Here is a 25,116-nt window from a genome sequence, read left to right as displayed (position 1 = left end):
ACTAAAAGTGGGACCCTTCCCAGAGTACAATAGTTCACCTGCAGCTTTCTGGCCTTCCTGATGTATGGTCCTATTCCTAGAGGACCTATTGTGATGGGTGCAGATTTTCTGAGCCCTACAGTAAACTTCAACCACTCTCACTTAAAAAACTCGGCTCCATCTTTCTGAGTCTCCAAAACAGCCTTACTTCTTTCTAGTCTGATCTTCGTTTCCTGCATGGTGTCCTCGAAGGCCCAGCTGCCCTCAAATCCTCTCACTGCAGTTTCTGCTTGCAGGACTCCTAGGCACAACCCCATCCCACCCTCCGGCGCGCGCTCTGAGAACAGAGGACAGAGCAGCCTGAAGTGGGCTTTGGAAGCTCTGGGTGTGTAAGTGACCTCAGGCAGCCAAATGGCCCTAAAGGGACACTAAGCCTAAGGAGATCTTTCGGGAAGGGGTCGCTCAGAGGTCTGGGAAAGGAGAGTGGCCCAATATAAATTCCCTTCAGTCAAGGAAACAGGTCGAGAAGTCATAGGCCAAAGTGACATCTTGATTCATGAGGTTGTACCTAAGACAAGCAGATCTGCACGACTGCTGCTTCTGATGGCTGTGCCCGGGAGGAGCCGCCAAACGCGGAGCGAGACATCCCGGAGGGGTCTGTAAGAGGCCTGACCCCTCCGCTGCTAGACCTCACAGCCCTCAACCCTGCCTTGGAGTATGCTGGAGCGGACCCCGACCCCAGACCCAGCCCAAAGGCTGCTGGACCGCCCCCGCCGTTCCAAAGCCCCGCCCCTTGCTCCCTCGCAAGGCACTCTGGTAGCTGTAGTCCAGTCCTCGGTCTCCGCCTTCCCTGTGTTAACCCGGCACGTCTCTGACAGAGGGCGGGGTGGGGGGACTCAAGGATGGCTTCACCGAGAGACTACAATTCCCGGCCTGCTTCGCATGTTGTCGCACGGTCTGTGGGACTCGTAGTCCAGACGCGATTCCCAGCGTCGAGTGCGCCGCTGACGCACAGTGGCTGAGGGACCCGGCCGGGCATCACGCTACGGAGGCGGCGTAAAGCGAGTCGTGTCTGGCCGGTTCTACGGAGGCGGCGTAAGAAGGCCGGGCAGGGCGCTCCGTGGCTGAGGCGTGCTGATCCGGGCAGCGCGGCCAGGGACGAGGGAGGCCGCACCACTCTGGTTGAAGTTGAGGATCAGTCCACGGAGACGCCGTTCAGCCGCAGGCGCTAAAGAGGCGTCGCAGCTCACAGAGGTGAGTCCCACGAAGGAGCGGCCCCAGGCCCACAGGACTCAGCTTCGGGGACAGCGGCCCAGGCCAGGGGAGCCTCGGCCTGGAAAGTAGCGGCTGGGACCGAAGGGCTTGGCCTGGGCGGCAGCAACCCAGGAAACTCGGCCGGGGGGACAACGGCCTGGAATGGTGAAGTAAGGGTGTCAGCCTGGGGGCCTCGGCCTAGGGGCAGCAGCTCGGGACCAGGGAACTTGACCTGGTGGACAGCGGCCTGGGACCCGGACGCTGGGCGTGGGGGATAGCGGCCAGGGACCTGGGAGGCTCACCCTGGAGACAGGGGTCCAGACCTCGAGTTGGCAGCCGGAGGGCATAGGCTCTGCAGGCTGTCGGACCTTGGTGCTTTGGGTCACTCCGGGCCAGCCTTGCTGCCCTGAACACAGGTGGCCGGTCTCCCTGCCTGCCTGTCCTTGAGTGCCCTCTTTTCCCAGGCGAAGTGCTGTTCCATTACATGAGGGCATGTGTTGAAAAGGATCCTCTGCAGTTACTGGTAGCTGCCTAGGCATCCTCGGAGTGGTGTGCAGAGGGTAGTGGCCATTACTCACTTGTACTTTGGCTGTCTCACACTTCCTTCTCTATGTTCCTCCCAGCGGGTGGGGAAATTATAGAGGCTGGCTCCTGATAACCAGTGTTTCCTGCTAGCTGCAGAAGGGGGGCCCTTGTAGTCCTGACTAGGGAGCCCTGTTGAGTAATCAGAGTACCCTGTTGAGCTGGCTTTCAGTCCCTAGTTCCCAGAGTTTGTCACCACGTTATAAGTACCAGGATCCCAAAGGCAACTGTGAGGTTTGGAACCTGTGAGTTCAGGCCTGTGTGTTTGTGATGCTGCAACTCAGGCAGGTGAGCAGTGGATTGAGTGAGGTGAGCAGTGAATTGAATGAACCTCAATTCATTTGGGACCTGTAGGGTCAGTGCTCCCCCTCGGGATTCCCCTGCCCATTGAGTCATAGGTGCAAAGCAGGCTGAGGGGTGGGGAATTCTACCCATCCAGTTCTGAGTGACTTTCTTGAATGGGAAGAGGGGCAAGAGATAGTGTTTCCCTGCCCTTGAATGAACGCAGGGAGCCATGGGCCTGTTACTTGGCAGGGAAGTGGGTCTTGCAGGATACCTGCTCAGCCTGGCTGTGCTGTTGTATGCTGTGCTTCCTATGAGGTTGTCCCCACTCTTTTGCTGCAACTGAGAATCCTTGGAGGTCTTTCTGTGGCAGACAGTTTTATGACCTCAAGCTCTTGAGGAAGGCAAGTTTAAGCCCTGCTAGGCCCAAGGCTCAGAGCCTACTTAACAGGGGCATATTGGGGCCTTCCACTAACCATAGTCTCAGAACAGCCAGAGGCTGGGCCCTGACCCTGCACCTGTGTGGAAGCCTTCCAGGAAAACCTGCAGTTCCTCTGGATGTGGGATGAAGCTCCTGTACATCAGGCCCTGCCTATACCAAGTCTCTTGGCCCCTTTCTTGCTCAGTGTTTCTGAGGCCTTGGTACTCTGCTAATCCCCCTCTTACAGACGAGGAAACCAAGGCAGATTTCTAACTCACAAGGCTGCTTTTGACTTCCTCATTGCACTACCTTATACGTGGCGGTTGGAAAGAGAGGTTCTGCTGTGCTGAAACCTGCCAAAACATGCTTTTCATGAGCTGGTCAGGAAAGGGCTAGAAGGAGGGCAGCTGTCCACATTGCTCTTTGGGGCAGAGCAGCCCCTGATCTAGTGCTCTGGTCCTTTGTGTGACAGGTGTGGACAAGTACTCAGAAGGTAAACTGTTATTAAGTGAAAGTAATTTGGACTCTGAAAATTGTATCTATAGAAATCCAGGGCTGGGGATTTAGCTCAGTGGTTCTGGTGCCTGCTTTGCAAGCACAAGGGCCTGAGTTCGATCTCCGGTACCAAAAAGAAAGAAATCCAGGAACATCAGTGACTTGTCACATCCACATTTACCTTAGACCATGAGGCTGAAATGGTGGAAGGGGGTGCATAGCTGTGGGTTTGATCAGTCTCTTCAGCCCAGACCCAGAGGAAGGACACCACCTCCCTGGGGTCTCCAGGGGGACTCTCCTTCCTGCTGGACTGCCACACCTCCTCACTGGCCTGGCCTTCTGGTTCCTGTCCATGCCTGTTATAGTAACTGAACAAGAGCATCCTGAAGTAGAGTGTGGTTTATTTCTTCTTTCCTAAAGCACTGACTTTCTTTCCTAACTGCTCAGCATGGACGTAGGCTGTACCCTCTGACCTCCCCCACTTCCTGAACTCTTCCACTCTTCTCATTGTGCCTTAGCTGTGTGGAACCACTTGACTCTCATTCTCCACTCTCCAACAAAATTCCCGGAAGACCTCTGCCCAGCCTTAATGTCATCCTGTTTCTCATCCCCAGGGGTCTACTGGCAACACTCACATACTGCACGTCTCCCTTGCTGGGTACAAGTGCTTAGAGAGCAGAGACGTGTTTCTGTCTCTGAGCAGGCCTGGCTCCTTCCAGCTCTTCACTGAGCAGGCACCCACGAGCACCCTTAGCTGCTTGCTACACGCAGCTCTGAGCCATTCAGATTCTAAAGTTTGAGGGGAGCTGCCCAGGCAATCCAGAGAAGCAGCACCAAAGCTTCTTGTAGAAGAGGGATGTCTGTGCCTGACCTTGGCTTGTTTCTGAGTCTGAGTAAAGAGACTTACTGACGTGAGGCCCTTATACAAGTGTCACGGGAAGAAGCCAGACGGGCTGTGGGTTGAGGCTGGACTTGTTACTGTGTGGGTCCGGGGTGGCTGGATAGAAACCTTGTGATGAGTGGTGTGGGCTCATGGATGACATGGTCTGCCAGGACAAGGCCTGTGGCTGGGCTGATGGGAAGACAAGGCCACCTAGCCTACTGAAGAGACCCAAGTAGGGGCAGTGTGGGGCTCCAAAATAAGCCAAAAGGCCCTAGGTCAATGAGGGTGAACCTTTTAGAGCTTGTAGTGATACAAACAGCCCTCTGCAACACATGTGCCATAGGTTCACCACCACTGCCCTAGGCAAATCTGATTATTTTTGTACTTTTCTGTGGGAGCTGCTACATGGGAAGCTGCGATGTAGCTGTCATTTCTGCCGGGGTTCATGAGGCTCCAGATAGGCTCACTGAAGTCTGCATGTCAAAAGACCAGTGAACAAATGCCTTGCTCTTGCCTGCCTATCTTGGCAAATGCACATCACAGTTCTGCTTCTCACATCCAGTGTCACAGCTGAACCCAGGGAAGCTTCAAGGGTTGCTGTCCCCACCTCCCTGATGGCTGAGCTGGAGGACGTGCCTGGAAGGATTTGGGGTATCAGGAGGAAAACCGGTCGATAGCTGCTGTTTGAAAATGTCATAGTGCAACTGCACTAGTTGTAGACAGACATTGTGCCTTCTTGACCCTCTGGGAGCAAACAGCTTCATTGCAGAAGGATTTCCTCCTTGTACTGTCCTCCACTTACCTTCAAAGAGTTGCCCTTTGGAATTAATCACTCAAGCAAGTTGAACCTGTCAGACCTTCTGCTCTTTGCCCTATTCACCCACCTGCTACTTCCCCTTAAAGGGAAATGCAACTAGGTCTGGTGCTTTCTGGAGCCCTTGCCCTCTTGAAGAGGCAGCTGTGCGGACACTAGAGCTCCCTGAGGAAGAAAGTGTCAAGAGTTCTGTTTTTGGGCCAGGACCCACACTCCTTCAACTCCTCTCTGTCTCTTTGGACTTGGTACTTCCTGTCCTGCCTTCAACTGGGCCCTCAGGCCATCTGGGCCTGGGCTGCTCCTGATGCTACTTAGCAAACAAGAAATATTGTAGTACTGAAAAATAAGAGTGCTCTTCTTATACCCCTTTTTCCCTGTAAAAATAGTATTTCACATTAAACATTGAACTTGTGAACTAAAAAGTGAAATCGTAAGTATGTTTCTGTTTCCCTGACAGTACCACTTTGAAAAACTTAATTTCCTTTTATTGTGATACATAAGCTGATGGTCAACTCCCATAGACAAAAGGACATATAGTGACCCTTTTCCATTCCCTGCCCTAAGCAGGACTGGCTTGTGAACCTGTCAGGACACTCCTCTTGTCCCTCCAAGGAGGACCAGATGCCTCAGAGTCCAGCCCCCATGTCTCTAAGTTCATCTGTGAACTGAGTCCAAGATTCTCACAGCCTCCAGTGCAGTTCTGGCAGCCCAGCTCTGGGTCCTGATTTTCATCCTCAGGCTGGTGGCCGATGGTGAAGTATTCAGCAAAAACTGAGTGATCTAGAGCTCAAAGAAAGCCTCCTTGTAGCACACTGTTGTGTTAGCTTCAGCTTGGTAGGGTGAGTGGGTTTGGGCAGGCCATGCTCCTTCTTGAGTTTGTTAGCAGTAAGTTTTGTGCTTTTGGATCCCAAGGCTTTTATTCCTATATGTGACTTCTATGTGGACATTTTATTTTGAAGAGAACCTCCATGATTCACTCCACTAAGGATGTTCACATAGGAGGGCAACAACTGAATATGTGTAAGAGGCTACAGTGGGTCTCACACAGGGCCAGGAAGAATAAAATGGGAACATGTGAGTGCCTCTCCTGCCATGGCTGCTCTTGTATGGTAAGTGGTACCGAGAAAAGCAGAGCCACACAACTTGAAGCAGTGGTTGCCTGTTGGCAGTTGGAGCAGCCAGGTGGGGGTGCCATGTCCTAGGTCCAGGGAATCTTGAAACCTGGCTGTTTGTCCTGACTCCTACCCCTTTGGGGCACCTTGGCTTGGCAGTGTTCAGGGAGCCCAGCTCCCTTCCTGGATGGTGCTAGCCTTAGCAGAGCTAGGCTGAGGGAGTGCCGAACAGGATCTTGAGCAGCCCTTTCTGTTCTCATGCTGGTCCAGGGCTGGCCACCTGCCTATCTAATTAGGCTGGACAAGTTAAGGGCCTTAGACAAGGGCAATGAGCTGGCTAAGCCTGTGCTGCCTTCAGGGCACAGGTGTTCTTCTATTGTGGGGGAGATACAGCTTTATTTTATTTTGTTGTTGTTTTCATTATAATTATTATATGCATATTAATAATATTGAGCCCAGGCCTTCACACTGAGCTGTATCCCCAGCCTGTGTGTGTGTGAGTGTGTGTGTGTGTGTGTGTGTGTGTAGTACTAGGGATTGGCCCCAAGGCCTTCACACTGAGCTATGTCCCTAGTTGTTATTTTTATTTTGAGATAGGGTCTCAAAGCTGCCCAAGCTAGAACCCAAGTTGCAGTCTTCCTGCCTCAGCCTCCTGAGTGCTTGGATTACAGGTGCGTACACTTCACCAGCTACAGTGCAGCCTTTCAGGTGGTACTGGTGATAGCCCTGTGGCACAGCCAGAGCCTGGGCCAAATGCCTGTTGGAACCTAATTCCAGGACTCTAGCTTGTGCGGAGAAGCTCAAAGACCATGTTTGGCTTTCCCAGACAGAGTTCAGACCCTCCCAAAGGGCACGCCCTCTGTGGAAGTCACGGTTGCCATCTACATGGCATTCCTTCCCAAAGCAGTGACCCAGCTACAGATGCATTGACAGCTCGGATATTTGTGCACCTTAGGTAAGTCCATTCCCAAGCACTATGGTCTGTTTGTGGGTGTGGACTGCAAGACTGTTTGTGGAGCAGCAGTGTTAGGGTGCCGTGATGGAGGGCATCCCTGCATTCTTGAGATCTGCTGCCTTGCCCCTACAGAACCTGATTCTCTCAACCTTTTGGGAGCAACCTTTAGGAAAGCCACACTGCTGAGTCTTGAGGCTGTGGTTTATCATTTGGGATGTGTGTGAGAGCAGATCTGGAGGGACCTTGCCCTCCTAGGTGTCTCCCCTTTGCTCTGACCCTGGCCCCCCAGATGGAACCCCCTCCATATTCCCAGTGTGGTGATGCTGGAGCATAATGGGGGGAAGTATGTGTAAGCTCCATCCCTTAGCCTGGCCTCTTCTTATCCTTGAGCCATAGGGGCCAAAATTGGGGGCCTGGCCAGGGAGCTGCTCTTGTGGGCACTGAGTATGCAGATATGCCATGCTTTCACCTTTCTCCAGAATGCGCTGCTCTTCAAGTTTCCTCTCATGGGGTGGGTCCTGGACTGGTTTCTCATAGGGAAAAGAGAGAGTTCTCTCCCTGTCTTTGGCCCTTCTGCCATACAAAGCAAAAGTTTCATTGCTTCAGGATATTTCCGTAGAAGGTGGCCTTGGTATCAGTAGTCACCAGGTGCCAGGTGCCAGCTCACTATTGTCCTCACATCTGGACTGGCAACCTCCTAGTCTGGTGGGTGCAGTTCTAGGGATTGGGGAATAGCCATGATTGCCAGGCTTGTCAACGGTTGCCCCTCTCCCTCTGCTGTCTCCTGTGCCTTTTTTTTTTTGGTACCAGGGATTGAACTCGGGACCTTGTACTTACAAAGGAAGGTGGCCAAACCACTGAGCTAAATCCCTGTCCCTCCTGTGCCTGTCTTGGATGGAGATGAAAGTAGGGCTGCAGTTGTGGTGTGGTGGGATTGTCCTTCCTAAGACTTTCAGGTGGATCTTGGAAGGCAGGCATTATCACAGGGTGGGAAGCTTGGACTGCTGTCACCCTTGGCCAGGGGCAAGTAGGAAAGGACACAGGTATCTTGCTGTGTGCCTTTATGAGTTAGCAGGTCAGTGGCACATGGCTCATCCTGGGTTATGTAGGGGCACTCTCAGACAAGGACACACAGAGAGATCCTTTGCCTGGACACACCAAGAGTCTCATGAGCTGAGGATGGGACTAGGCCTCCCTGGTCATTTCAGGTTACTGCCCTCAGATTGTGCTGCTGATAATGGGGCATCCTGCAGTCCTTGGGAGCAGTTCCAGGCAAAAGGTACTGTCATTCTACCTTGGCTGGTACAGGAAGTACTGTCAGTCTTCCTGAGCTGGAAGGCAAGGAGCAGGGAGCACCAGCACTCCCTGACAGTGGGGTCCTAGCCCTTTGACAGGCTTCTTGGCTTCTGAGCTAGAGCAATCCCCTGACTGGACCCATGCTGAGTCCTAAAGGGGATCATACTTGTTCTGATACCCTGTTGTTCTCTGAGTGCTTGCAGAGCATGCCTCAGCCAGGTCTGGGCCAGGCCAATGGGCCCTAGTTAATTAGCATCTTCCTTGCAGGGCAGTAGCAGCCACCCCCATGCTTCCCTGAGGCAAGATCTGGGCCACTGCCCCATTTTAAACTAGGGCAGCAGTTCCCAGATGAAAGTAGAGGAGGAACTGGTTCTTAGGTCTTGGGGTGTGGCAGATGATGCATCTCTTTTTTGCAATACTGGAGTTTGATCCCAGGACTTTGCTCCTGTTAGACAAGCACTCTGCATGCTCACTTCAGCATATATACTAAAATAGGAAAGCACTCTATCACTGAGCTGCGTTCCCAGCCCAATTTTTTTATTTTTGAGAGAGTGTCTTGGTAAATTGCGTAGGGTAACCTGGAATTTGTGATCCTCCTGGCTCAGCCTCCCAGCGCTGGGATTAAAATCCTATGTCACCATACCCAGTGAGAAGTGGGTACCTCATAATGCTCAGTGTACCCTTCCTTTTCCTGCCGGGAGGCTGTGTGATCACAGTACTCTCTGGCTGTGTGAGATGCCTAAGTCATGCAACAGTGAGGAAGTGAATGCCTGTAATAGGAGCCTCTCAGCATCACTGATTGCCGTGGCCAAGGACCTAAAACAGCCTGGCAGTGACAGAGGTATAGGTGTTTGCTGAGTGAGCACAGGGGCACACAAATGAAGGTAGAAGAGGCTCTGGCTAGAACATCAGTTTACCCCTTACCAGGCTCTAAGAGAAGGTGCCCCTCAAGCAGGACCTTGGGCCTTTCACAGAGGGCCAGAGCCATACTGTGCTCTTTGGTAAGCTCTCACCCTCATGTTCTATCTGAGGAGAAGCCTCAGAGCCTGCTTTGTAAAAGATTCCACTCTCTTTCCAGGCTATTGAGAGTTAGAACCAGGATGGGAAGTGGACTGACCCTGCCTATATCAGTGTTCCTCATGGCCTCTACCCTGTGCCACACACTTATTCACTGTGTGCCCAGGCCCTGAGGTTAGAAGACTTGGGAAGGCCAGCCTTCCTTGCCCCAGAGTAACTTGAGCCAGTGGCTCCAGTGTGATGACCTCCTCGGTGGAGAGCTATCCAGAGCCCCAGGAATAGGTAGCTCAGGGCAGGGGAGGCACTGTCCCTGGGGATGCTACTGGGTCCTCCTGTACCCTCAAGAGGCCACTGGGTATACAACCTTCCTCCCCACAAAAAAGTTACATGAAGCCTTTGTACAACTATTCACCATGCATGGGTCCATCAGCCACAAGGGGCAGGCAGGATAATGGCTGACAGCTACATCCAGAAGGCAGGTTCCCCATGGTCACCTGGTGAGATCAGGACCCCAGGCAGAGGGGGCGCTCTCCCAGCCAGGGCAGAGGTCCTTAATACCCTATGAGGGGATCTCTTCCTTGGCAGCAGGTGTTGGGTGGTGGAGTGATGTCACCCTTGGAAATCCCCTGAATGCCCTAGAAGGTGAGCTCTCAAGGCTCTCTGATGGGATATTTGTTCTTCCTGGCCTCCTCTCCCTATTCCTTGTCTTTTGAGGACTCAGCAAGAAGAAACTGTGTTGTTTCTCCTCTCCTCCCTTCAGGATCATTTTCCCAGGGCTGGGTCCAGCTCAGTGGGGAGTAGGTTAAGCTTGAATATCTTCCATGCAGTGGATACCACCTCTGCCCTGGTCCTGCTAGTGGGTCCAGTAGCACACCTTGCCCTGTACTGAACCTTGGTGTCTTCCTCCAGGACAGGCTGGTGGGTGGCCAGTCAGGAGAGCTGCAGGTGGCCCCGGAGGCACACAATTCTGCTTTCACCACGAATGCAGGCAAGGTGTTTTGTTGACCACAGATGAGCTCTGGACACAGGTGTGAGCATGGACAACTCTGCTGGGCAACAGGATCTACTATAGGAGAGGAACACTAGAAATGCTTCCTGTGGGAGGCTACTGTGTTTCAGGGCTCAGTAATGCACGGATTGTTCCAGCGCTGACAGTAACCACAGGAGAGGCAAGTGTCTTGGGTAACCTGGCTGATGCAGGGCTGGTAGCTTGGGAATGTGCTTTGCTGGGTCTCTGGTCAGGACCCTAGCAGCTACAGCAGCTGATGGACTGAACTGTCACATGCAGAATCCACCAGCATATGTGGCTAGTGCGTCCCAGGAGGTGGCATGTCCACATTGAGATGAGCTAGCAAACACAGCCCAGAGATGTGGACCTCTAAATAATGTCCTTTATGTGATTTCACATTGACTGTGATATCAGATATGTGGGGTTACACAAAGTAACCCATGTTCCTCTTACCTGTCCTTTTACCACCTTTACTGCCTTCTAGGAAACCTGAACCTGCCTGGTTTGCTCTGGCCTGAACCGGCCAGGCTTCCTTAAAGGGCCAGCTAGGAAACACTTGTGACTTTTGGCCCAAGCAGTTTTCAGAAGTAGCCACAGGCAACATGTAAACAGATGAGTAGGGCCGTGTCCAGTAAAAATATTTGTGGACACTGAGATTTGAATTTCATGTAATTTTCACCTTCTGTATTTATTTTTCTTTTTCTTATTTTCCCCAGCCACTAAAATATGTAAAAGGGGCTCTGGCTGATGGGTTGGTCCATGCTCTGTGACCACAGTGTGTTCACTGCCCGTCTTGCCTATGAGGGAGACTTGAGCAGGCACAGGATCCAGGGCCAGTGGTGCCCCATCCCACCCAGCCTCTTAGGAGAAAGCAGCCCCTCACGCTTTGAGTGAGAAGGCCATCAAGTGGGTGTTATGGCTGCATGGAAGACTCGGGCGAGTGGGTACAGACTGTTGGGCCTATAGCCTGGGGTATTGAGGAAGGGCTGGGCTCAGTGCTGCTAGTCTTCTCAAGTGTTAGGTGCTTTTATTTATTTATTTATTTTTAACGGTACTGTACTGGGGGCTGAACTCAGGGTATTCTAAGCTACATTCCTAGCCTTTATTTTATTTTGGGACAGGGTCTCACTGAGTTGCCCAGGCTTGACTCAGACAGGCAGTTCTCCTGTCTCAGCCTCCAGAAAAGCTGGGGTTGTACACCGGCATGTGCTGCTGCATCTGGCTAGGTGCTGACTCTTAAAAGGAACCACACAGCCCACCCACCTGCGGTGTGGAGGAGCCCCCTTCCCCGTTCCACACATTCCTGCTTTAGTGTCCCAGGGGCTTGTGAAGAAGCTGGGGTGGGCTGTTGGTGGGTAACAGTGGGCCCAGGGGTGGGGGACTACTGGGATTAGGCCTGCCTGTTAGCCAACAATCAGAATGGAACTTGGTTGCCCTCTTCAGGCCAGAGCCCTGGCATTAAGACTCTAGTAACCCAGGCAGTCCATGCAGGTCAGCCTCCCAGGCCCAGGACTGCCACCTGTAAGCCTCGTTTGGGCTCTACCTCCCCGGCTAGGGCTGTAGGATAGCCTCTCTTGTGTAGATAGTCTGCTTGCTGAAGCCACAGCCAGGCTGTGGTTCCTCCTGGTCACCTGGGCACTGTGAATCTCTGGAAGGGAGGCTCAGGGACTGGCCCAGGACAGTGGGTTTGCAAGGTTGGCTGCTGTCTTTCCAAAAACACAGCTTAACCTTTGTCCTGTATGTCTTTCTCTGGCCATTGATGGTTCCAGCTACCTTTCTCTGAGACACCTGTGAGACTTAGATCACCAGCATGCCTTCTGCCCCTTCATTTTTCCTTTTCCTGTGGTTAAACTTCCATGTATTTTTTTTCCTATAATAGGGCAAAAAGGTGTGATCTCTTTTCCAACTAAGGAATAAACCCCTGTGAAAACCATAGACAGGTGGTGTGGGTGTTGCTGGATATTCAGATGCAGGGTGGGATGATGCGCAGTGTGGGAACTGCAATGCCCTGCGAGCTAGTACAGCCCCCCTCTACCTGCTGTGGGCCTTGCTGTGAGAGGAGCCCTGTGGTGCTCAATAGTTGGAGTCAAGCCCTGGGTCCCTGCATCTTGTTCTCCCCTTTCCCACCATAGGGTGCTCAGCATGCTGGGAACCCTCCCAGGGCCTGGGACTTTGTCTCTGTGATCACACTGTTTCTTCTCTCTTTTTATTCTCTCTCTCTTTGTTTATTTTTGTTATGTCACTGACCAGCCAGCCGCCCTGTCTCCGGCGTGGGCACTCTGCTCTCTCCATGCTCCCGTTCGTGTGTTGCCGGCCAGAGGTGACCAGGCCCAGCTCTCAGCGTGGCCACTGTCAGGGAGGCCATGGGGAGCTCCGCCTCCTCCCTGGCCACCGAGACAGAGTCAGACCATGGCTTCCCTAGGGGGCTGCCCTACCCAGGGACCCCAGCAGCGGCGGGCTGGTGTAGGAGTGGCCCTGGGGCGCCTGTCTGGGGGAGTGCCCTGGTCACCAGGCAGCACCCACGCCCCCGGGCCCGCAGGTAAGAAGGTGGGGAGGGACTGCCCCAGAGGGGTCTTGGGCAGGAGGCCTCTTTTTCAAGGTGTCCTTCCTTGGCAGAGGTTATTTCTCAGAACTGGGGGCCCTGTCTCTTAGGGCTTTCTGGCAATTTGTTCCCCACAAAATGCACTTCCACTCTTGGCTGAGTAGAAGCCCTCTCCCTGAACAGGGTATGTTGGTGGCACATCTTTGCTATGGCCTACCATGCCTTGAAGAAGCTGCCTAAAGACCCTCTTGGACCAGGGAAGCCGCTGACCCCAGCCTTCATGGCTTTGACTCCCACAGTCTGCCATCTGCTGGCATGGTGAGAGGACCAACGTGGAGCTGTGGGCAGCACATGGTGGACTGGACTCCTCAGGTGGCTTTGATGTAAGGTCTGAACTCCTAGAGATGATTAAAGACATGAAGAGGCCTTTGAGGCTGTGAGAGCGTCTAGAGTCCTAAGAATTACCCTAGTGAATGGGAGCTACAGTCTAGGGAGGACAGGAGCAGAGTAGCAGCAGAGACCAGTGTGAAGGGGCGTGGCCAATCCTGGTGGCTGCACCCTGTTTTTCCTGCACATGTTGGTGTTAAGAGTGCGTCCACAGGGCTGGGGATTTAGCTCAGTGGTTCTCCCACCTGCCTCGCAAGCACAAAGACCTGAGTTCAATCCCCAGTACAAAAAAAAAACAGACAAAAAGAATACATCCACAGAACCTCTCCATGCTTTATCACTCTAGGGAACACCTCCATGTGTCTTTTCAAATAGCTTTCTTGAGCCATGACACATTCCATCAAATCACCTGTTAGTACAGTCATTTCCAGCCAGTTATAGCTTTGTTCAGACATCCTCACAAACCAGTTACAGCATCTCTGTACCCCAAACAGATCCTCCTACCTATTTGTAGTCGCTCCCTCCCTATCCTGGTCCTAGACAGCCACTTAACTGCTGCCTGTCTGTAGGTTTGCCTTTTCTAGAAATTTCACATATGGAGAGTCATACAGAGTATGGCCTTATGGGTCTGGCTGCTTTTACTCAGCGTAATGTCCTCGGGGTTCGTCCACATTGCAAATGTGTCAGAATTTCACTCCATTTTGTGGCTGAATAGTATTGTATTGTAAAGATACACCACCTCTTGTTTGTTCGTGGGTACTTGGCTTGTTTCCAATTGGCTTTTATGAATAATGCTGCTATAAACATTCACATTGAAGTTTTTGCGTGGATGCATGTTTTCGTTCATGTTGGCTAGATCCCTGGAGCAGAGTTTATGTGGCTTTCACTGCACCTGTCACACTGCTTTCAAAGCGGCTGCACCACTTCACATTTCTGCTAACGGTGTGGTGGCGGTGGGGAGGGGGTTCTTGTGTCTCTCATCCTGTACGTGCTTGTCAGTGTGCATCTTTTTGACTCTAAACATCCTAGAGGATACACGGTCATGTCTAATTTGGTTTGATTTGCACTTCCCTGAGAGCTAATGGTATTGAGCATCCTTTTTTGTTTTCATCTATCCACATTTTTTAATTTTTCTACTTGTGTATATCCTAAGGAAAATTTGTTAGAAGTAGAATGACTAGGCCCAGAGGCTGGCTGTTTGTATCTGGACTACATTCTGAGAGTGTCACAGTGGCAGGCAGTGCCCCACAGTGAGTATCATCACACACTGGCCAGACAAGTATGTGGCTTGCTACTTGTATTTTCTACTAAGTTGATGTGTGCAAATGAAAGTTCAAGGTTCTTAAATCCAGAACTGTTTTCCAAGTCACATTTTAAAATTTTAGGGAAAAAGATTTTAAGGGCCAGGGATGTAGCTCAGTGGCACTGCGCCTGCCTGGTAAGCATAATAAGGTCCTGAGTTCAATTGCCAGTACCGAAAAAAATTTTTTAACCTAGTATAATTTTTTTATTATGGAAATTCCACACACTTACTAAAAATTCAAGCAGTACAAATGAGGCATGGTGACTCACACCTGTAGTCCCAACAACTCAAGAAGTTTGAGGCCAGTCTGGGAAACACAATACCCTGTCTTAAAATAAAACTTTAAAGGGAAAGGGCTGAGCATGTAGCTCAGTGGTAGACTGCTTGGCCTACAATAAGGTCAGTCTCTATTAGTACAAAAAAAGAAAAGAGAGATGGTGGGATACAGAGGAATATAAAGAAAAATATGTTTTTTCCCATTTTTTTGTTGGTGGAGGGGGTGCTCAGCCCTTCTTTGTTAGCCCCTGGGCTAGAGTCACAGACCTTAAAATACCTAGGGACTCATGCTGCAGTTGTCTACCTGTCCTGTCTTCCTTGGGACCTTTGGGAGGGAGGGTGGTGGTGGCTGTGGTTCTGGCTGCAGCAAGGAAGGCTGGAGCCTTGGACCAGTGCAAATGAGGAGCGAGCCCTGTGGGGTTTGCCACGCAGTCCCTCCTATGGTGTGAGTGTGTTGGGTTTGGTTCCCAGGGGGCTGCAGGGTCACATTAAAGTACCTGAGGACAGCATCACTGGCATCCCGCCAGGGTCCCCCAGTCCCCAGTCTGTGCCCTTGACAGCCCTGGCTTGTTTCATCACTGCAAGTGGCCCTGGGCCTTAAGGCTGTTACTATTTGACACATAATAGTGGGCCCCCAAGGCAAGAAGGACAAGGTGTTGTTAATGACCTTGAGGAGTCCACAGATAGCCAACTGGAAAGGGAATAGTGGTGAGGAGCTGGGGTTGGCATATTTTGGGGAGAAAAGCCATTGATACCACAGCAGACCACCCTACGATACCCTCTCACTCACATGTGTGCACACACACCAACAGGGCAGTGAGGTACAGTCGTGGGAAACAGTCTGCAGAGCTGAGTGCACTGCCTTCATGCCTACTAGATTCTCACCACACCCTCAGGAGCACAGATGCTGTCCCTCAGGCCGCCGTCATGTATGGGTGAAGTGGAGCACACAGGCCACCTAAGCAGGGAAGACCATGTATGCTGTGTCTCAGCCCACTGACCCACTGGCTCACGCGGTACAGGAGCCCCCTCACACTCCGCATCTCACCAGCTGCTTCATCAGTGAGCAGTTGGTTCAGCATTGGCTGCTGATGGACAGAGACAGGAAAGACATACCCTACCCCAGTCTCAAGCACGTAGTCCACCACAAGCACAGGGACAGCTGCTGAAGAAAGCCTAGTCCCTGGGGTGCAGAGCTGGCAGGTATGGCCAGTATTCCTTGGTGTGGCCTACTGGACCAGCTGCCCAGCCCCACAGGTATGGTGCCCTTGACCTAGGTCTTGCCACTTGCTAGCTTAGCTTCTCAGGAGGGGAAAGCCCTCTCACCATAGCAGGATGCAGTGGCCTTAGTTTCCCTATTGGTGCTCATTTCCTGGCTTCTTCAGGTGGGCTTTGTCATATGCCACATGAGCTCACAGCCTTCCTTCCAAGTCCAGCTGTGTGTTGGCAGCACCCAGGAAAATGAGGCAAGAGGTGTCCTGTGCCAGATTTTCTGACTTTCACCTTGGTCTCTCTCACCATAAGCCAGTCCCTCTAAAAGAATTGCTCCTTCACATGAGCTCACAGCCTTCCTTCCAAGTCCAGCTGTGTGTTGGCAGCACCCAGGAAAATGAGGAAAGAGGTGTCCTGTGCCAGATTTTCTGACTTTTACCTTGGTCTCTCTCACCATAAGCCAGTCCCTCTAAAAGAATTGCTCCTGGGGTTTTTGGCATAGCTGCCTCCAGTCTGAGCTTGTGTATTGCAGGATTTGGGAGTGCTTTGTTGAAAATTCTAATGGGCCTTTAAAAACATTTTTTTTTTAAGTGCTGGGGATAGAACCCAAAGCCTTATACATATAAGACAAGTGCCCTGCCCGGAGCTGCACCCTAATGTTAAGAAGTTCAGAAGGGCTTTCCCAGTTTATCAGAAAGTCAGTTTGAGTCTTTGGGCTCCTGATATGGTATTTTACTCACAGGCCTAGTGATACCTGGCCTTGCCTGCTGTTATTTCATGGGTTTCAGGTCTCTGGACCCCTGATCCCCTCCCAGACCCTCCAGCAGATGCACAAAAGCAACTGAGCCAAGCAAGGTGACACCTGGGGCCTCATTAGGTCTCCTAGCTGTCTGGCCACTGGCCCTCAGCACTTTCCACCTCAGCCCACACGATACAGAGGGGGCCAGCCCTCAAGGTCCCTGGTGCCAACTGGCCTCTCCCATAGACCCTTCTGCCAAGCTTGCCATTTTTCCCGGCCCAAATCTGATTTTTAGGCATTGTTTTTATTTAAACCTTCTCAAATACTGACAGAATCTTCCGGATTTGCCATATCTATTAGAACAGCTTTGACACCTGTCATATCCCCCTACCCCTGTCCTTCCAGGTGCTAGCTGGGCCAACAGGTGCCATGCTTTGGATCCATCTGAGCCCACGTAAGACATTGACCATGCTGGCCAGTTCTGGGGGCATAGGAACCTGAACTCTGTCCTCTCCAGCACTTTTGAGGTTCTTCCTCTCAGTCTGGGGCCTGAGATCAAAGCAGGGTATATCCTGGAAAGCTGATTATTGTATGCCAAGGCCTTATCAGCCTAACAGGGTCTCTCTAGAGACTCCCGGGGAGTGGGCTATGAAGGTCAGGTTCACTGTGCTGGGCACATAGGCCCCTCTGGCTACCCAGCTAGGCTGAGCTGCCAAGTGGATGTGCTAGTGAAGCCAGTTGCCCAGGCATGTGCTCATGCATGTGTGCACACATTTCTGTGGGGGCAAGTGCTGCACTCTGCATCTTGACATGAGCCCTTCTCTGCATGAAAGAGAAAGAAGAGGTCTTGGCATTACCAGGCAAGTTCCTTTGGTTTTCCAAGCACAGAAGCCCAAGTCTAATTCACCTCTGCTGCCCCAGGGTTCTGCAGAGCCTCTCTGTCTGCTCAGGCCTTAGCCTCTGTGGACACAGCCATGGGCAGGTCAACACCCACACCATGTCGGCCAAGCATAGCTCTGCCTGCCCTTCATAGAATTAGCTCTGGGAACCATTTGTGTTGATTGAGAAGATTTTTGGGGTTTTATTTTTCCTGAAGAAAGAGTTTTCTTTCTTCTTAACCAAAAGGATTAGAAGTACAAGCTTTGTGCTTTGTTATAAAGAACAATTGATTTTCCTGCAGGCCAAGCCTTAGTAAGTTTAAGAGATGTTGTGAAGTGTAGAGAACCTCTTTCTCAGACCAGACTCACCCTACCTTAGACTACATTGGACCTAGAAATTCGCTGCCTATTGTACATCCTGCCTGCTGCCTTATTCCCCAGCACCTCCTCTTTCACTCAAGGAGGAGAGAGGTCCAGGACCTTACCCAGTTCTGGAGCTGCTGGAAGTCTCCCCTTCACCTACTACACTTTGAATCTGATCCTGAAACCCGAGGGACCATGTGTCCTGTCCTCAGGACAGCAACAGGTCCAGGCCTTCTGACCCTGATTACTAGCCAGGCCCATGCTGGCTGTGCTCAGTCAGCCTTCCTGGACAGGCTCTGTGCAGCCACCTAGAACCCATCACTGCCCTGCCACAGGCCCATCCAGGTCCAGGACTAGGGCTTAGAGGTGTACCATGCACTCAGTGAGCAAGGAAGCCAGAACTTGGGATTGACCTTGTGTAGAAGCTTTGGACCCTCTGTCACTCACAGCAGCTTCTCTATCTACATGGGCTCAGGCAGAGCACAGCCTGATCCTGAGCTGGCCACACTCCCCATGTTACCAGCTCCCCTACTTCCAGTTGCCCTCCCTGGTAGGGTGGTATGACTACAAGCCTCACAGGAGTCTCGCTGACCAGGGCCTTCCCTTGCAGCCATACGCACTCACCTGGGTCTATGGCCACAGTGGGGGAGTGGTCCTGTGCACGTTGCACCTTCCTGAACCCGGCCGGCCAGCGCCAGTGTTCCATCTGCGAAGCCCCCCGACACAAGCCTGACTTGGACCAGATTCTGCGGCTCAGCGTGGAGGAGCAGAAATGGCCCTGTGCTCGCTGCACATTCCGGAACTTCCTGGGCAAGGAGGCCTGTGAGGTGTGCGGCTTCACCCCCGAGCCTGGCCCTGGTGCCACCCTGCTGCCCATCATCAATGGGGTCCTGCCCAAGCCACCCACTGTCCTTGTGGAGCCAAAGGGCAGCTGCAAGGAAGAGGCTGGCTCAGTACAGACGGTGGGACTGGGGGCCATGGAGCCAGCCAGGGGGCACCCTGAGGAGGAGGAAGCAGAGGAGCTGGAGGACCCAGAGGAGGGGGCAGAGCCTAAAAGTGGCTGGGCCTGCCAGCGCTGCACCCTGCACAACACACCTGTGGCCAGCTCCTGCTCTGCCTGTGGGGGTCCCCGGAAACTGTCACTGCCCAGGATCCCCCCAGAGGCCCTGGTGGTCCCTGAGGTGGTGGCCCCCTCAGGCTTCCATGCTGTACCCGCCCCTACCCTGCCAGTCCTTCCTGGGGAAGGTGCTGAGGCTGACCCTCCCTCTACCAGTCAAGGTCCAACTTCTACTAACCCGGAACACCCCAGGGTACCGCCCTTCAGCCCCTTCTCATCCACCCTACAGAACAACCCTGTGCCCCGAAGTCGCCGAGAGGTTCCTCCCCAGCTGCAGCCACCTGTGCCTGAGGCTGCTCAGCCTTCACCCTCTACTAACTCCAAAGGCTGGGCCGGGGCTGGGGCTGGGTCCTCCCGCCTGGCGGAGCTGCTGTCAGGCAAGAGGTTAAGTGTGCTGGAGGAGGAAGCCCAAGAGGACAGGCCCACCCGTGGCGAGGCCTGCAGCCCTGCCCCAAGCAGTGATGTCATTGACCTGGCTGGTGACACTGTACGCTACACACCTGCCAGCCCCTCCAGCCCTGACTTCACCACCTGGGCCTGTGCCAAGTGCACACTCCGGAACCCCACAGCAGCCCCCAGATGCACAGTCTGCGACTGCTCCAAGCTGCATGGCTTCCAGGAGCATGGTGAGACCCCCACCCACTGCCCAGACTGTGGTGCCAACAAACCAGGCCCCTGTGGCAGTGGCTGTGGACGGGGCCCCTCAGCTCACAAGGCTGCTCGCCTCCTAAGTGAGCGCTCAGGCCAGTGGTCCTGTCCTGCCTGCACCCTACTCAACATGCCCCGGGACACACATTGCGCAGCATGCCACACTCCACAGCTGCTGGTGTCCCAACACTGGGGGGCCACACCCCTGAGGCGCCGGGAAAGTATGCATGTGGAGAAGCGGCGTCAGACTGATGAGGGCGAAGCCAAGGCTCTCTGGGAGAACATAGTGGCATTTTGCCGGGAGGTGAGTGGCCCCTTTCTTGACCTGAGCTCAACCATGGTATCTGCTAGCGATCTAGATGTGTGATAGTCTCACGCTTGCCCAGGAGTATCCCTGAACCCCTCAGACATGTAAGCCCACAAAGGAGCACTGTGGGGCTGCTGGGGGCTGTATGGAGACTGTTGAAACTCAAGGGTGGAGGAGCAGTGGCAGCCCCTCCAGGCAGGGGCTAAGGGCAGGTCAGTACTTCTGTCCTTTGCTGCTGCAGCCCCTCCTGAGCCTGGCAGTAGCAGCAGACTGCCTCAGGTCCCCTTAGCCCTCACCTGCCAGGCTGCACCATCTCCCAGGTACACACTTCCTGCTTTCAACTGGTCACCAACTGTAGTATCTTGATCAAGTGGCTGTGTACCCCACCCTCACTCAGGGTCATCCTGACAATGAAACCTCCATACAGGTCTGGCTGGCCAAGTGCACGTTAGGACCACCCCCCAATTCTTCTGGGTCTGTTCTGGGAGGGTGGGGCCATCCTGGACCTGAGTGTACCCTGCCCAGCCTGAGTGTCTGGCTGTGATCCCTGCAGAACAGCGTGAACTTTGTAGACGACAGCTTCCCCCCTGGGCCTGCATCAGTGGGCTTCCCCATGGGAGACAGCGTCCAACAGCGCGTGAAGCAGTGGCTACGGCCCCATGAGATCAACTGCTCCGTCTTCAGGGACCACAGCACCCCCTGGTCTGTCTTCCTCACACTCCGGCCCTCGGATATCCTGCAAGGGTTACTGGGGAACTGCTGGTGAGCTCCAGGCACCTGCCCGGGGCCAAGCAAACCTGGTGGAGGCTGGGAGGCCACTGGTCTGGCCATGGTCCCCTGGTGAGGCCACCTGGTCCACACAGGTTCCTGAGCGCACTGGCAGTGCTAGCTGAGCGGCCTGACCTAGTCGAGAAGGTGATGGTCACACGCACCCTATGCGTGGAAGGTGCCTACCAGGTGCGACTATGCAAGGATGGCACTTGGACCACAGTGCTGGTAGACGACATGCTGCCCTGTGATGAAGCTGGCTTCCTCCTTTTCTCGCAGGTGGGCCCATGGGGTGTAGAGTCGGGTGGGCAGGCTGGGGCTGCCTTGTGACTCCAGTTTCTCCCTAGGCACAGCGGAAGCAGCTGTGGGTGGCTCTCATCGAGAAGGCGCTGGCTAAGCTGCATGGCTCCTACTTTGCCCTCCAGGCAGGGCGCGCCATCGAAGGCCTGGCCACGCTCACTGGTGCCCCCTGCGAGAGCCTGGCGCTGCAGGTCAGCTCCACTAACCCCCGAGAGGAGCCTGTTGACACTGACCTCATCTGGGCCAAAATGCTGAGTTCTAAGGAGGCTGGGTAAGAGGGGCAGGTGCTACCAAGGCCTGCAGCATTGGGAAAAGAGGCAAAGTGAGTGGTGGGAAAAGCAGGCGACTGTACCTTCTGACTCGTACTGGCTGTAGTCCAAAGGCTTGGTCAGGACTCTGTCCAGATGGGGCTGGCACTGCCATTCTGGGAAGACCACATCCTGATCTGGCCTATGGGAAGAGCCAGTGACCACTGCCTCCAGCTCAGAGCCTACTGAGGATCCTGTGGGTTGGGGAGTGTGTCTGAGACTGGCCCTACCCGGTCAGCATTCTGAGCCTCGACCCCAAGAACCTGTGGAAGGGTGCAGACCCTGCAACCCACCTGCCCCAGCTGGGTCCAGGGTGGAGGGCTGGGCCCAGACTTCCTGAGCATGTGTCCCCCATGGTCAGGGAAGGGCCCCTACCTGCTGCCCCTACCCGCCCCCATCAGCAAGGGCCGCTCTGCTGCACAGGTTCCTCATGGGTGCCTCCTGCGGGGGAGGCAACATGAAGGTGGATGAGGCTGCCTATGAGAGCCTGGGCCTGCGCCCCCGCCATGCCTACTCCATCTTGGACGTCCGTGATATTCAGGGCTCCAGGTAGGAGCTGGTTGGTGTGGTGGTCAAGTGTGGGGACACAGGTGAGTGCATAGTGCAACCGTGACCCTCAGCCCTGTGGTCTGTAGGCTCCTACATCTCCGGAACCCTTGGGGCCGTTTCTCTTGGAATGGCAGCTGGTCTGATGAGTGGCCTCACTGGCCAGGACACCTGCGGGGTGAGCTGATGCCTCGGGGAAGTAGCGAGGGTGTCTTCTGGATGGAGTACAGTGATTTCATCAGGTACTGTACACCTTGGCCTGCTCATAGATGGGTACTTGGGGAACTGTCCACTCTTGTGCTAACCTTGATCCGCTTAGCTTCTGTGTATCCTAAGTCTTGGTGGGAAACTCAACTACAGCTCCTGGGTTGCCCTTTAAATCCAGGTCTGTATAGCGCAGCCTGGGCCGGGTGTCCCTGGTGGTATCTAGGGGCCTGCAGCCAGCACTTCCTGGCAAGGAGATCCTTTCCAGAGGGCTCCCAATGGAAGACCAGACAGCGAGGCTGTGGGCCAATGCTAGGAGCCAAGCAGCAGAGGCCCACAGGTATGGACACCATGTCCAGGAGCTGTAGTTTCAGTGTACCTGTCCTCACATCTAGGTACTTCGACTCTGTGGATATCTGCAAGGTGCATTCAGATTGGCAGGAGGCACGGGTTCAGGGGAGCTTCCCCAGCTCTGCCAGCAGGCCTGTGGGAGTGACAGCACTCACTGTGCTGGAGCGCGCCTCACTGGAGTTCGCCCTCTTCCAGGAGGGCAGCAGGTGGGCAGTGGACAGGGTGGGTCTGCTGGGCTGAGGCCCATGGCCACAACCATGTAAACCCCCAGCCTATCATCTTTGGCCTGCAGGCGCTCAGACACAGTGGACAGCCACCTGCTAGACCTGTGCATCCTGGTGTTTCGGGCCACCTTTGGCAGTGGTGGCCGCCTGAGTCTGGGTCGCCTGTTGGCCCACAGCAAACGTGCTGTGAAGAAGTTTGTGAACTGCGATGTCATGCTAGAACCTGGCGAGTATGCTGTGGTATGCTGTGCCTTCAACCACTGGAGCCCTGCCCCACCAGGGCCCCCCACCACACAGGGTAACAGCCTTTTAGACCCCAAGCCCAAGCCCGCCTCCCCACCTGGGGGGCCTGCCAGATCCTTTACTCATGCCCCCTTACAGCCTCCAGCCCCTCAGCAGGCATCCCCCGAGGCACCCCTGAGTCTCCCGGCCACGTGCTTGCGGTGTACAGCTCAAGAGTGGTCATGGTGGAGCCAGTGGAGGCACAGCCGACCACACTGGCTGACGCCATCATCCTGCTCACTGAGAGCCGAGGCGAGCGGCATGAGGTGGGTGGAGTTCCTCCCACAGGGGCGGGCATCTGCGCAGCCTGGCCCCAGCCTATATACGGTCCCTGTACTCAGGGCCGTGAGGGCATGACCTGCTACTACCTGACACATGGCTGGGCTGGGCTCATCGTGGTGGTAGAGAACCGGCACCCCAGGTCCTACCTGCATGTCCAGTGTGACTGCACCGACAGCTTCAACGTGGTATCCACACGTGGCAGCCTGCGCACCCAAGACAGTGTGCCACCTCTGCACAGGTGGGTGTCCCTGCCCCAGACCCCAACTCTGGCCTCCTGCTGGTCCTCACCAGCCCCCTCCCCCAGGCAGGTCCTGGTGATCCTGTCCCAGCTGGAGGGCAACGCTGGATTCTCCATCACACACCGTCTGGCACACCGCAAGGCAGCTCAGGCCTTCCTCAGTGACTGGACAGCCTCCAGGGGCACTCACAGCCCCCCGCTCACACCTGAGGTTGCTGGCCTACATGGGCCCCGGCCGCTGTGACCACTGCGCCCTTGGGCGGGGCTTGTGCAGACCGCCCACCTGTCCCCCACATGCACTTTACGAGGGAGACCCTGACGAAGGACGCTTGAACCAGAATCTCAGGACCCCCTCCCAGGGAGCCGCCAGCCACAGCTTTCCCTGGGCCCTCCCATGCCCTTCTATTCCTCCCCATCCCTGAGCACCCTCAGGCCCCTGGCCAGGCTCCCGGCCACTAAGCAGAATACCTCGAACCAGGTGGGCCATGTGCCAGCCCCCATGACCTGCCAGCCCCAGGGACAGCATTCGACAGTGGAGGCCAAGCCAAGCTGACTCATCACCCGAACCGTGAGGCATCTCCTGCCAGGGAGAGGTAGCCAGGAACTCTGTTCACAAAACCAAATCTGGGGGTCAGAGGCTAGGACCCCTTGGTAAGAGCCAGGACTACTCTTGGTCCAGGGTGGCAGCCTCTCCTCAGTTTTCCTAGAGCCTGGCTCCTAACCCAAAGACACAGGCAGGGAGGGTCCCTGGAGCCCTGGTGTTTGAGCAGTGCATCCCAGGAGGTGGGTGCCTGGTAGCCACAGGCTGGGGCCCCTCCATGATACTATGCAATTCCTGGAGTGCATGCCAGGATTGAAGCCATGACGGGGCAGCAAGTTGGGATCTGGGCCCAGCCCTGCTGTCAGGTGGGGTGCTTTGTCCTCAGCAGCCCTGACTGTGGCCAGGCAGGCCAGGGTCCAGCCAAGCCCTGGCCTTCACTTAGCCACAGAGGGGGACCCTAGGCCCAGCACAGGCACAAGGCAGGGCACACACTCCCCCCAAGAAGCCCAGTGAACTGAGCCACCCGCCTGCCTGGCATCCCCTCGCTGCTTGAAGCCAGTCACCTTGTCTGCCACGTGAACATTCAAGTCCAGCTTCCTGGGTTCCCCGCCCAGCCACCACTGTCCTGCAGGTAGCCAGCCTGCCCATAGCCCTCGCATCTTGTGGGGTTTGTAAGGTTTTTACACCTAGAAACACATTCCCCTCTCCCCCTGAGCCTCCTTTTATTCTGAGCTGTGAATATTTTTAACCCTGTAAATATGGTCAGCTCTCCCCACACAGAGACCATTTTATCAGCTGTCAGTCCCTTCCAGGTTTGAGGACTCCATGGGCGGTTTCCACTCAGGCTCCAAGGACCAAATAAAAGCGATTTGTTTTGTAAAGGAAGCTTTTGTCTGTTTCCCTCCTGGGGTCTTGGCCTGCAGAAAGGCAGACCCTTCAAGGGCCACCTCCCCAGGCAGCAAGTGGGGTCTCCATAGTGGAGCTGCACCTATGGGGACCAGGGCCTGTGGTGTTGACCATGTGTGTGGTTGTGTCCAAGATTAGCTTCAGATGTGTCTCCAAGGGACAGCAGAGAGGCAGGGCAGACACTGTCAAGAAGGACCAAGCATTCATGCTGGGCAGAGGCTAGGGCCAGACTGCAACCTCAGAAAGGACCCTTGTGGCAGGCCGGATAGTGTGTGTGTGTGTGTGTGTGTGTGTG

General features: G+C 54.4%; 1 protein-coding gene across 5 annotated transcripts; it reads left to right on the top strand.

Annotated features, from left to right (window-relative positions):
* Positions 1-940: 940 nt before the first annotated feature.
* Positions 941-23,802, top strand: Capn15 (calpain 15). Of its 5 annotated transcripts, XM_010620600.3 has the most exons (15): positions 944-1,233; positions 12,350-12,638; positions 16,964-17,012; positions 18,410-18,626; positions 19,146-19,868; positions 20,425-20,633; positions 20,735-20,918; positions 20,987-21,210; positions 21,671-21,796; positions 21,883-22,035; positions 22,393-22,554; positions 22,641-22,870; positions 22,954-23,120; positions 23,196-23,374; positions 23,441-23,802. In XM_010620600.3, the coding sequence occupies exons 2-15, from the start codon at positions 12,509-12,511 to the stop codon at positions 23,616-23,618; spliced, it is 2,931 nt and encodes a 976-aa protein (XP_010618902.1). In that variant the 5' UTR covers positions 944-1,233; positions 12,350-12,508; the 3' UTR covers positions 23,619-23,802. The 5 variants fall into 5 exon arrangements, with proteins under 5 accessions (XP_010618899.1, XP_010618902.1, XP_010618897.1 ...); XM_010620597.3 differs by having other exon boundaries at positions 941-1,233; positions 18,410-19,868; positions 23,445-23,532; XM_010620595.2 differs by having other exon boundaries at positions 945-1,233; positions 18,410-19,868.
* The last annotated feature ends 1,314 nt before the right edge of the window (positions 23,803-25,116 follow it).

Source organism: Fukomys damarensis, unplaced genomic scaffold (genome assembly GCF_012274545.1).
Source record: "Fukomys damarensis isolate Sample0158 unplaced genomic scaffold, DMR_v1.0_HiC HiC_scaffold_34, whole genome shotgun sequence".
Classification (NCBI taxonomy): domain Eukaryota; kingdom Metazoa; phylum Chordata; class Mammalia; order Rodentia; family Bathyergidae; genus Fukomys; species Fukomys damarensis.
The sequence above is the reverse complement of the archived record's forward strand: the minus strand, read 5'-3'. Positions and strand labels throughout refer to the sequence as shown.